General features: G+C 42.7%; 1 protein-coding gene across 2 annotated transcripts in view; it reads left to right on the top strand.

Annotated features, from left to right (window-relative positions):
- Window positions 1-12,350, top strand: part of ZNF638 (zinc finger protein 638) — an 84,035-nt gene that overhangs the window by 63,958 nt on the left and 7,727 nt on the right. For both annotated transcript variants that reach the window (XM_082236244.1, XM_082236245.1), the window contains exons 12-20: window positions 466-515; window positions 1,284-1,415; window positions 1,673-1,801; window positions 3,236-3,277; window positions 3,647-3,787; window positions 4,084-4,209; window positions 5,173-5,222; window positions 9,498-10,866; window positions 11,444-11,497. In XM_082236244.1, the coding sequence (XP_082092370.1) occupies window positions 466-515; window positions 1,284-1,415; window positions 1,673-1,801; window positions 3,236-3,277; window positions 3,647-3,787; window positions 4,084-4,209; window positions 5,173-5,222; window positions 9,498-10,866; window positions 11,444-11,497 (2,093 nt within the window). The remainder of the gene's footprint in view (window positions 1-465; window positions 516-1,283; window positions 1,416-1,672; window positions 1,802-3,235; window positions 3,278-3,646; window positions 3,788-4,083; window positions 4,210-5,172; window positions 5,223-9,497; window positions 10,867-11,443; window positions 11,498-12,350) is intronic.

Here is a 12,350-nt window from a genome sequence, read left to right as displayed (position 1 = left end):
CAACTCCCATCACCCCTAGCTAGCAAGGGATTATGAGTTGCTGGAGGGGCAAACGCAGGCCTCAGCAGAGATCTGAACTGAGTGACTCTGATGGATGATAACGATGTGCTAATGACCGGTTGTAAATACTGTAAATAAAGACTATAAAAAAAACGGTCAAGAGGCTCCTGTAGTGATTGCTGTGAAGAGAGGAAGAAGATAGAGTCGCAGTCCAACAACATCTGGGAACCCACAGGTTGAGAACCACTGGACTATAGGATTGCAGCCTTAAAAGTGTTGCTTTCATTGCGGTAAATGTTTACCTGTTCCATATAAGACAATAGTCTGGAACAAAAGGATTGGTTCAGTTTAAAATTGGGGTTTCCTTGTTCTGGGATTTGGGCTTTCAACTCCCCAAATGAACTCTTCATCAGTGACAGCCACATTACTTTTTCATCTTTTAACAAAATTATTTTTTAAATACAGATGTGACAGAAGCTGCAAAGAACATTGAAGCAAGTGAATCGGTCACCAAGGTGAGCTAAGATCCCGGTGGATGCAAGCAATTTTGTCCTTAAAATGCTTTGCAAACAAGGGAGAAACTATGGAAGAAAGATTTACAATCTACAGCATGCAGCACACTAAAAGAGAATTTTATGAAATTGTTATATAGGTGGTATCTGACCCCCTAAGTAGGTTAGCAAAGATGTATAAGTCAGAATCTGATATCTGTTGGAAATGTAAAGAGAAGGAAGGTACCTTTTTATCCTATGTGGTGGACATGCAAAATGGCTAAGGACTTTTGGGAGATGATCTATAAAGAACTGAAAAACATGTTTAAAAGGTCCTTTGTAAAAAGACCAGAAGCTTTTCTTTTAGGAGTAATTTTAGATATACCAAGCAATCAGGAAAAAAACTGTTCATGTACGGAACCATAGCAGCCTGAATAGTATGTGCTCAAAAATAGAAGGAGGGTTTAATAGCAACAAAGGAGGAATGGCGGATGAAAATGATGGAATATGCAGAAATGGCTAAATTAACTAGTAGAATAAGAGATCAGGAAGATAGAGTTTTTAAAGAAGATTGGAAAAGATTTGTAGAACATTTGAAAACTATTGTAAACAATTTAAGATGTTAGCAGGGTTAGAGTTACGAAACGGAGAAATATAAGAATACGGATTGATTAGAATAGGCAGCAGAAATTTGGGCTGGGTTTGGGAAAAAATAAGAAACAGCAGGCTAATGTTATGTGAAAATTCATCGATAATAAATCTAATTTTCCCGTTTTTGTTTTGCTTTTCTAGGAAGCAGAAGAGATGTGTGTGGTTTTGATTTCTAACCTGCCTGCTTCAGGATTAACTCCAGATGAGATTTCTAATTTAACCAAGCCCTTTGGAAAACTGAAAGATGTGTTAATTGTATCTTCACATAAAAAGGTATTGAGAAGCCATTTTTCACTGGACATGCAAATAAAGAGCAGAAATGCTCCATAAATGCTCCATAATGCTCCTTGGCAGGGGGTTGGACTCGATGGCCCTTGTGGTCTCTTCCAACTCTATGATTCTATGATAAAGCAGTATTTCCGTGAACGTTCATGGAAAACCACATAAAATTTCTGCATATTGTAACTTTGGAGGAGGCGATTATCTGGTTTCAGGTAGCTGATACAGATTTCTTCCTTCTTTTTCAAAAGGCATACCTAGAAATGAGTTGCAAAACTGCAGACTCCATGGTGCAATTTTATACCTGCTTTCCAATGTATGCGGAGGATAACCAACTGAGCATTACTTTGGCACCTGAATTCAAAGACATAAAAGATGAGGTTGGTAACTAAAACATTAAGAAAAATGGTGGGGGCGGGGGGAGAATGCAATGTGGTCTTGTGGTATTCTAAAGACGAACACGTTTATAATGCTGTCTATTTTATTTGTCTTTAAGGTGCCACAAGGCTCTTTGTTGCATCAACCGTTTGGGGGGCAAAGTGGGGATGGAACAGGGTATTTGCCGGCTTTTTCAATGGTGTTTCAAATATGGTCATCTGTCCTGGATGCCTTAGCTGAGAGTCCTGCATTGCAGGGGGTTGGACTCGATGACCCTTGGGTCCCTTCCAACTCTTAAGATTTTATGCTATGCGATTTCACTTAATCGCACGCTACCTTGGAACGTAACCCCTGCGTAAATTTGGAGTTGCCTGTGCTACAACCAATTAATGCAGTCACATCTTTGATCATTGGCAAATGGTCTGCTAGGAGCTGCTGTCCTCTGCTTCCTCACATTTGATTTAGTTGTGCTTCACTTTTTATTTAGGCAAATGTGTTGCAGGACCTGTTTCAAACCCTGCCCTCGGGCCTTTCTTTCTATAAACAACTTGCTTGATACCTAGACTGCAGAGGCAGCGGTGCCAATTAGGATGATCTGAGGTTCTGTGCTTGGTGTGTCTGGGCTGGTTTGCATGGCTCAGTGCTGTGTGCAGGAGCTGAGCCAAGTATCTGGGTCCACATGCTCTTCTGCTCCCACTGCCACCCAGCTGGGAGAAGGACTTTGCTAGGGTTTCCGTTCTGTTTCATAGGATCCTGGGTCAGCATTACACATGAACCAGAGAGTCACGGTTTGACTCAATCCCTGGTTGGTTAAGCAAGCCAGCTTCATAACTCAAGGTGTGGAGATTTGTTTAGAATCTGGCCAGTTTTTGGTCTGAACCACATTCTCTGGTTTGTGCCCAATGCCAAGATGGGATTCTGTGAAAATGAAAGTATATGCTAGCGAAATCCTTCTTGCTCCTCTACAGAAGAGGGAGGGAGCATGTAAACCTGAGAATTTGTTAGGCTTGTTTCAGCTCACCCACATAGTGCTAAACCATGGCTTACCATGAGGTGCAAAGTATTCGTCTGCCTGTTTAATCCAGTAAATAATCATGAATTAACAACTCCCTGGAGTTGGAAGACTAATGAAAGCAGTGCTGGAAAACAGCTATGAAAAATGAGTGTGCGTTCATGAGCCAGAGCCCCATTTGTCAGGGGCATGGAGTGATATTCCTGGGGGATAGGTATATATTCACCATGAGAATGGGGGGCGCGGGAGGGGGGAGAATGTGTTTGCAAAGTGGAGCCAAGGCTGAATGCTTTAAGAGGGTTATGGTGCTGAACACAAATCAAAATGAGACCCAGTGAAAATGGCTGTGATTTATGTATAATCTGTAAATCCGCAGACACCTTTAGTTTTCTTAAATAAATATTTTTGATCCCTTTTTCTTTAGGAAGCTATATTTGTTTCTATGATTAAGGATGTCAATCCAAAGGTAAGTAGCAGAAGCATTACGAATTGTTATGTAGTGCTTTTCCCTATAATCATTTTGATCCCGATCATGCTGGCGGCAAACCTCAGAATGGCCCAAGTGAAGTGCAGGTGTGAATAGCTGAAATACTGTTCTGTGGTCTCCACAGAATAGATGGCTTAAGGAAATGAATCCAAACCTCATGCTGCCGGAGAAGGCAGGAAACAGCCAGGCTCACTGGCCTAGCAGACCTGGTGAAAGAAAAAGTCAAACTCCAAATAGAAACCATCTGCTGTGCAGTCACTGCTTAACATGGGGTGTTATGGTGAAGGGTGGGCAGGAAATGGGGTACTGTAAATAGATAAAATTGATGCCTGCGTTTTCTTTAACTAGGTGAACACAGAAAATATCCATTCACAGTTTGTGCATTTGGGCAACCTGCCAGATAAGGGATATTCAGAACTCGAAATACTTTGTGTTGGACTTCGATTTGGACGCGTAGATCACTACATGGTGATAGCAAATAAGAACAAGGTGGCTGTTCTTGTTTTGGAAACTTCTTTTTGTAAGCAGACTTGTTACTTGATGCACTCTCCCCAGAGCACCATGACACAGTTTACTATTGTGGCACAGGAACCCAGTGGCAGAGGAAAGTTCTCACCCACCCCTCCCCAGCTGCCTTAAAGGACAGCAACAAACTCCTAGAAATAATGTCTTTCAGGAGGAAAAGCTCCATCTGGCTAATAAGTAATATTTACATGCGTATCACTGTACTGACTGCACAAAGGGTATACTTTAATGTTAACGTTATGCATATCTTAACTTCTAAGGCCATTCTCCAGTTGGATAGTGCTGAGTCAGCTGCATCCATGTGCCGCTTCCTGAAAAGGTATCCACACAACCTCGGAGAATCACGGTTGACATTCTCACGCTCACCACAGATTGAACCGTCGCCGGTAAGTGAGCTTCCTTTCTTTAAACGCGTCTCAGTTTTCCAGCTTGTTTGCGTCCGCGGTGGGTACTGAAGACTCAGCCTGGACATGGATGTTGGCTGTGAGTGCCGCTGGGCTGTTCTTGCCCGCTGGCATGGAAGGTTTGAAAGCTACGCAGTGGTCGGGAAACTGGACAAGAGCTCGCTTGTCTCTAGCAAGGACAAAGCAGGTGCAGGAAAGCCCTGACTCTGCCCACCCACAACTAAGTCTAGTGCCACCCAGTGACTAAACTATGTAACAGTTGTGGGGAAGCTTGAGGCAGCCCTATGTGGTGGCCCAGGCAGTTTTGGCCAAGCCCGACCCACCTGCCCTACCCATATAATGCCATTTATGATATGGTGTGTGGAGCAGGTAAAGATGAGGATGGGGCAGATTTGGAGTTTGCTGGCTCTGCCAGCCAGCTGATTGGCAGCTCCTGACTCTTTGTAAGCACTGCCTTGCGAAGGAAGGCTCCAACAATGGGTGTCCCCCGCAAAGCCCTGCACTTTGCAAGAACTGACAATCAGCTGATGCTCAGTTATACTCCAACACTCCCTCTTCCCCTGTTGTTTTTGTAGACTGATCAAGTTTCCAGCTAGGTATACGGTCCAGTCTTATTCCTTGACAGGGCTTAAAATTGGGCATTAGCATGGAGTCAGGTGTAATGGGCACAGCTTATAGTTAAGGTTGATTCCTGGGAAGTAGAAATCATGCGATTGAGCAGAGTCATGACATGAGTTGCCCTGTTTCCCATTTTTCACTCTCATTTCTTTTTTTGTTGTCTTACGCAAAAGTATTTAGTTTTGGACAACTGCAGAAAAGAGCCATTCATAGAGCCTCTTTTTCATTACTCTGAAAATTCTGTTGTGTATCTGTGGGCCGAAGTATTTCACACAGTTTTTTGTTAATTGCTTCAAGAGCTCAGAACTGGACATTGTTTTTGAACAGGCTGAAGTCACAAGAAAGGAGGAGAAGAAACAAGAACCAGGCAACGAAAGGTTTGTTTTTTAAATATTTAAATGAACTCTCTCTGTGTGTGTGTGTGTGTGTGAGAGAGAGAGAGAGAGAGAGTGTGTATGCATGCATGTGTGGCTTTTAAGATTTGTGATTGAATAAAGTAGACTAATTATCCACCTCACCTTTCCGTGGTAAGCCCAGTATTCTGATTTATTTAGGGTTGTCACTTCTTATGTGAAACAACTTGTTCTCTGTGTATCCCTCTCACCCCTCTGTCAAGTTTTGGACTTGTCGTGCAGTTGTAGCTGCTGAAGTCAGCAAGTGTGCCTGGAATGTGTGCGTACAGTTCATTTCCATTAATATCCATGGAACTTTACCATTGACTTTAGTGGGGTGTGGACTGAACCATACACAGTATTTGCAATTCAGATGACTACAGAAAAATGTCATTGGAATTAACCAGCTGCAGCAGTGCATGCAATTCTGTGTGACAAGCCGGTGTTTTTGAATCAGTGCTTTCAAGCTCTTTCCAAGTATATAAAGATATTTTGCTGTGCAATTCATTTTTTCAAGGAGTCTACAGTTGACCCTGAAGCTGGTCTATCATGTCACACTATTTAAGTGTAATAGAAAAGACCATTAGCAGTTTAAAGTATCCCAAGAACCATGTGCTAAATGCATAGTGCATCCTGTCAAGTGTTCACACAATATAAAATTATGGATGAGATACACAGAATTTTAATGACTGTATTTATAATTAATTTGCATCAAAGAGAATAGGTTAAAGTAACAAGGGTTTTTTTCTGTAAGTGGAAAAAAGAACATTTTTGTTTTCAAAATGACTTCTGCACCTCAAATTATCTTCCTAGATTCTTCTTAAAAGGGAAATGCATGCACAACTTTATAGCCTACAGATGTAGTTAAAATAATTGTACTCTGGCTAGCAAGTACATTTGAAAATTAACACCCGGGGTGTTTGTTACATCATAATGCTGATATGTTCCCTATTTCACATCTAATAAAACTGTGTTTTCCCCCCAAAGCTCTCATCTACACACGTGCAGCCTGCTTAGTTGTTGATGATATGCACCTGCAATGGAAGTATAACACACATTTCTAATCCGGTATACATACACTTGGTACATGCAGAACACCAGGCTCATTTGGTAACTCATTGTCTCCTTACTTGAGTGTAAACGTTGGGTCCTGAGATACTGCATCTGAAGGAAGCATTTAACATAACCGCTGTTGAGGAAGCCCATGTAACAGAGTGACTTTGCATGGGTCATACCTGAGTCAGCTTCATCTGCTGGCTTTTTGCGCAAAAAAACCCCCAAAACCAACAAACCACACACCCTTTTCTCTGTTACAAAGAAACCAGCAGCATGGCTAGTAGGCATAAAGCTTGTTCTTCACTGAATCATTTGCACTCATGATGGAATATGGCAAGAAGAAAAATATTTTAAATCGTGGAGTACAGAAAGAAGGCAGATTTTTCTTTTTACTTGCTCCCCTGACCTTACTCTGTTGGGGAACAAATGGACTCCATATGTTTTTATGGTTGATCGGACGTAATAGATGAAATCTTGATTAATAAACTGTGTGTCACTTCTTCACAATGGCTATCACTTCATCTTCTGGATGAGTTGATGGACCTTCTTGCTCTGAATGTACTTTGATACCTCCTCCCATGATGGTATGTTTCCGGCAAACAGTTTTTCCCCAGAACCAGATGGAGCTGGCTGAAGATGAACTGCGCTTCGGGTGAAGAACAGCTGTGTGTGGCTCTTTTGCCTCACTCACGTGTGGCATGCTTTTTATGGGTTGTCCTTTCCATTAGCTTCCTCAAGGGTGCGAGACTGCAACAGCAAGTGGGGTTGTGTGGTGCTTCCTAGACTTGTTTAAATTATTGCACCCTGTTGACAGAATCTTGATGTCACAACTCTATCATTCCTGAAAGCGCCATCTCTTTGGCAGGATGTTATTCCTGGCTGTGAATTCTGCTTTTTTTTTTTTTTTTTTTTGTCTGTGCTTTTCTTGTCTGACAGAAGGTCCTGGAACTCTTAAATCTCCCAAATGAATTGCTAAAGTTCACTACCTGCACCTAAAAAACACATTTTAAAGGACTGAATCATTGTGTGAGTAGCTTCTCTTCTTCAAGAAAGGCTCCCTCTTGGTTGAGTAGCATGACCAACCTCTCTATGGGAATTTTCCTGTTTAGATTCACCTGAAAAGAGTCACATGTGCAAGCTGTGTTGTTGAAAGCCCAAAGAGAAGGGGATATATGTGTTGAGCCAATCTCGGTTGGATATCTTCACAATTTAGAAACAGATTCTTTGCAGCTTACCTCTGAATTCATGCAGCTGTCTATCCAACCATACAGATGTGTATTACTCAGGAACTTTTTTGTTTCCCCCTGGAGTTCTGTAAATTCACTAATGCCATGAAGTTGAGCTGCGTCACATCACCAATCCCAGCTGGAAGGTCCCATCTATATTTGCCAAAAGTTGGAGGAACCATACTGTTTTTGCTTGGTTCGGTTCTGGATCCTGTTTGCTGTGCTTCATTATAGTGTGCCTTGCACTCCTTACTCTCCTAGTTTCATCTACTCTAATACGCATCAGCATCCCCTTTGCAAGTCACAAAATCCATGCCTTTTGTGCTTGACCATTTATTATTATTATTTATTAAATTTGTTTACCCGTAGAATCTCAGGCGATTAGCAGCATAAAATTGAAATATGAAAAAAGAGAAAATAAATAATAATAATAATAATAATAATAATAATAATAATAATAATAATACAAAGACAACCCAATAATCCACAACACAATCAGTCAGCCCAAGGCATGGTTGAAGAGGAACGTTTTCTCCTGGCACCTAAAGGTGTATAATGAAGGTGCCAGCCAAACCTCCCTGGGGAGAACATTCCACAAACGGGAAGCCACCACAGAAATGGCCCTGTTCTCTTGTTGCCACCCTCCTGACCTCTCGAGGGGGAGGCATAAGAAGAAGAAGGGCCTCAGAAGATGATCTCAGGGTCCAGGTAGGTTCCTGAGATCTCAGATTTAGTGATCTCAAATTTTTATTTCTGTTACTCAGCAAAATTTATATACTGATTGATTGGTGTAAAACCTCAAAGTGGTTTGCAAGAAATATTAAAATTATCAATGAGAACATTATTTTTGCATATATTTTACTGCTTTGTAGTCCTATTTTTTGAGGTTTGATGTTTCCTTTTGGAATTGCTCCTGCTTGGGCAAGACACTTTCCCCTCCTTTAATCAAGTGTGATAGTGGCAGTTCTTCTCCCATCAGTTGCCTGCACAGTTTACACGCCTCCCCTTTTCATTTGGTTCTGCAGAATACAGCACACTTCACCCTGCCAGTTGTGCTGTGTGTGGGGGGAGGTTGTTATGGAGCTTTTATTTTGCCCTCTTTCTAAGGGCACCTGACTCACTTCACATAACATGTAGAGCACCCAGTTTGGTGTGTGATCATCTTTCAGTTGTAATATGTGATATCTTAGCATCCTTTCCTAGGTCATCAAAGCAGAATTGCCATTACCCCATCTTTGAAATCATTCACCTCCAGGTGGAGATTATTCTAGAGACACACTAGAATGGGCTTTCAGGAGGCACCAGTTTGGCTGTTGCTGGAAGCTCAATGGACCAAATAGAGCCTTGATCTGATTGCAGCAGGACCGATTTTACATTCCTAATACTTATGTACTTGTAAGTGGAAGTTCTCTGAAATACTGTACATTGTCGCCTTGAATTTGGTTATTTTGGAATCTGTCAGAAAGCTGAAAATGGACTAAGGGCTCAGCGAGTGTGTATGTGTGGGCATTTCCACTCTTGTCTAACTCATTTCAGTTCTCTAGGTAACACCCCATTTAGCACCCATATTTCTGGAGCGGAACTGCAGGAAGGTGGATAAAAGATCAGGAGGGCTTCCTATTCTAACTTTAAATTGGTTTATATCCACAACCAGATCTATGCGTCCCTGTGTTCTGTCTGTCTTTCTCCCTACCTAAACTTAACCCTGACCTGTCAGCTCCAAGGTACACAGAGCACACATGCATATTGACTAGTACCATTAGAGAAATGCTAAGATGCCTGCCATGCTGAAGCAACTTAAGAGAAAGGTAAACTAGAATTTGGCTCATTGTGAAAACCAGTTTGGTTGTTAGGCTAGATTTCCTAATGCTAAGCTCTGTTGCATCAGGAAATCCCAACCGTTGGCGTCGAGGGGTTATTGATTACTGTGGAGTTCTCAACATAGCTTGATTTCTTCTGTCTTTTTAAATATATTTAGCCCTGACTTGAACACATTTCCCGAAGGATCAGGAGTGGTGCACCCAGCTGCTGTTCCTTCACCAAAGCCTCCTGAGGCCAAGGAAGAACCAAGTTCGGATCAGAAGCCTAGGATTCCAGAAGGGAAGACTGAAGAAGACTCAAGACCCATTGAGAAAGTGGTATGTGAAGTGGCATCAGAACCATCAAAGACAGAAGGGTCAGAAGAGGATTCTGGAACTGGAGCAACAACCACACCTACTACGCCAGTGGATTTAGGATCATCTGAAGTAAAATCCGAAGGAGTTCTTACTTTGCCATCCAATTTGGAGAAGGAAGAAAAAATTAGAGACACCTCTAATGATGAATTTCTGGAAAATGCACCTGCAGCTACTGGAGAAAACAAAAGTGAAGAATTAGCCACTCCTCCTGGTAAATCACCAGAAGAATTACCCAGCACGACTGAAGCGGAGAGCATAGGAGTAGACTCTGTCACGACCGTGGAAGGAGAAGACACAGTTGCTGCCACCTCTGAGACATTTCCAGTGGACTCTGCAGAAGTTGCCGTGGAGGAAGTGTCAAGTGGCAACGTACAGTCAGAGAACAAGCCAATAACCCAAGAGGCAGATAGTACTGAAGCATTACTCAATATATCAGAAATACCTACATATCAGGTGATTGGGGGGGTGATAGACAAGGAATCTGAAATCCCCTGTTCCGCAGCTGAAGCTAATATAGTGATGGAATCTAAGGCAGCGGTGCTGGAAGCTGTGGAAGTCACAGAGAAGAAACCTGAATTAGTCAAACCTGAACATGTAGTCAAGACGGAGACAACTTTAGAGAAGCAACCTGAAAGGCTGGTATCAAATGATGGACCAACCAAGGAGGAGAAACCTGAAAAGATTACAGACGCCAAGAGTCCTGAACAAATTCTACCCAAGGCACAGCCCAGTAAAGGACCGGGACAAGCGGCTGAATCCATCAATCTTGCATCAGAATCAGCATCCAGTGCGGAGACTACTTCTGTTGGTGAAAGTATGCTAAAGGCTCCGATGTCTGTCCCAAATGTATCCAAGACGAAAGCTTCGACTCTGAGAAAAGAGAAGCAGAAGACTCCCGCGAAGCCGGCAACCAGGAGCCGCACAGTCACTGAAAAGAAAGTGGTGTCAAAAGAAGCGAGTCAGCAAAGGCCTCCGAGCGGCAGGTCAAATGTGACAGATGGCGGCAAGTCTAAGCCCAACGTATGTTCTCTTGTTGTTAAGTTAGGCATTGGGAAGAGTTCATCGCTGCCAGACAAGGACTCCCCAGTGGAAACTAAGGGTAGCTCAAAGCAGACCCCGGAGCGGGAGAGTAGATCATCCAGTGTGAAGCGAGACAGCGGCAGCAATAAGGTGAGAAGGGCTAAAGTGCTGGCTCCTTGTGACTGGCTGGTAACTAACGTTGACGCTTCTTCCAGATCCTGAACCAGTGCAGTGGTAGCCTGGGCCCAGTTCCCTTTCCCTTCCTCTAAGCGGTTGCATTAAGCGGGGCAAACAGGCAGGCGGGGATCTTGCCGTCTCTAGATTCATGGCACACACAGCTGGAAAGCGGCTCACTCGGAAGCACTCGGTGGACGGGAACTTCTTCTGGGTAAACCTGAGAGTAGAGCACCAGCTCTTCACGGTGCAGTTCTGAATGGGCGGCAAGTATTGTTCATTCTTTCCCTTGCTGTCGCTGTCTCCTCTGCCATGAGGAGAGGCTTTCTGTGTCGAATCCTGACGGTTTTGCACATACTGGCTGCTGAGAAGGGACCACTTACTCACGAGGTGGTTGGTGCGCTCAATACCCGGATCTTAAAAATTATTGCCACGGTCTTAACTTTCTTAGCGTGTAATGAATTTCATCCAAGTTTAAAGGGGGAAGTCATGTATCGGTGAGCTTGCAATTCTGTTGTTTTGATTCTTGTTCCCCTTTCTAAATTTTCTTCAGGTATCTGCTGGGAGAACTACTAGAAGTTCTAAAAGCTGCACAAAACCAAAAGAGGTAAGGAAAGAAACAAAGCGAGTGACAGCATTAGAATTACAATCACTTCAAGAAGCACCTGAAATAAGGTCTCTGCAGTGAGTTTTTGAAGGGTTATTTTTTCTTACCACTTTCCTGTCGACTAAAAAATTATTATAATGCTTGTGGTCATATAATACCACAACCGGAGAAAGCGGCTATGGCTCAGAACTTAAGACTCTAGATTTCCTTAAGGAAGATGGGCACTGTATTATTATTATTATTATTATTATTATTATTATTATTATTATTATATTAGGAAACAAGGTGAGGGTCATTTTTCTGACCTATTCTGACCTTTTGTTTGAACAACTGATGGAATTGAACACAGTTCCACTTAAATTTTGGATTTGGATTACTTGGGTTGTGTTTCCTGCAGCGGAGCAAGGGGAGAAAAGCAGCCTATGCCGTTGGTGTGATTCGAGAGATGAGAGGGGGAAAGTGTGAGGTGGGGGAGATTCTGAGTTTTTTCTACAAACACAGCAATTGCTTCATAGCAGTAACAATAATATCCCAGTTTTTTCTTTTCCTTTTTTAAAAAATGGGTTACCACATTTCTTCTTCAAAGTTTGGGTTCCTAGGAACTTTGGTGGGTAAAGGGTAAAAAAGCTGCTGCATTTAAATTATAGAATTCCCTTCCGCAAGATGTAATGGCGGTCACCAGCTTGGAGGACCATCCAAGCAGATGAGACACATTCACAGAGGACAAGACGCTCATCTACGGTTGCTCACGGCGGCTATGTTCCACCTCTCCCGTCAGGCAGGATGCCTCTGAATACCAGTTGCAGGGAGGGTGTAGCTGTTGCACACATGTCTTGCTTGTGAGCTTCCCCAT

This window comes from Podarcis vaucheri (genome assembly GCF_965113315.1).
Source record: "Podarcis vaucheri genome assembly, chromosome: 9".
Lineage (NCBI taxonomy): Eukaryota > Metazoa > Chordata > Lepidosauria > Squamata > Lacertidae > Podarcis > Podarcis vaucheri.
The sequence above is the reverse complement of the archived record's forward strand: the minus strand, read 5'-3'. Positions and strand labels throughout refer to the sequence as shown.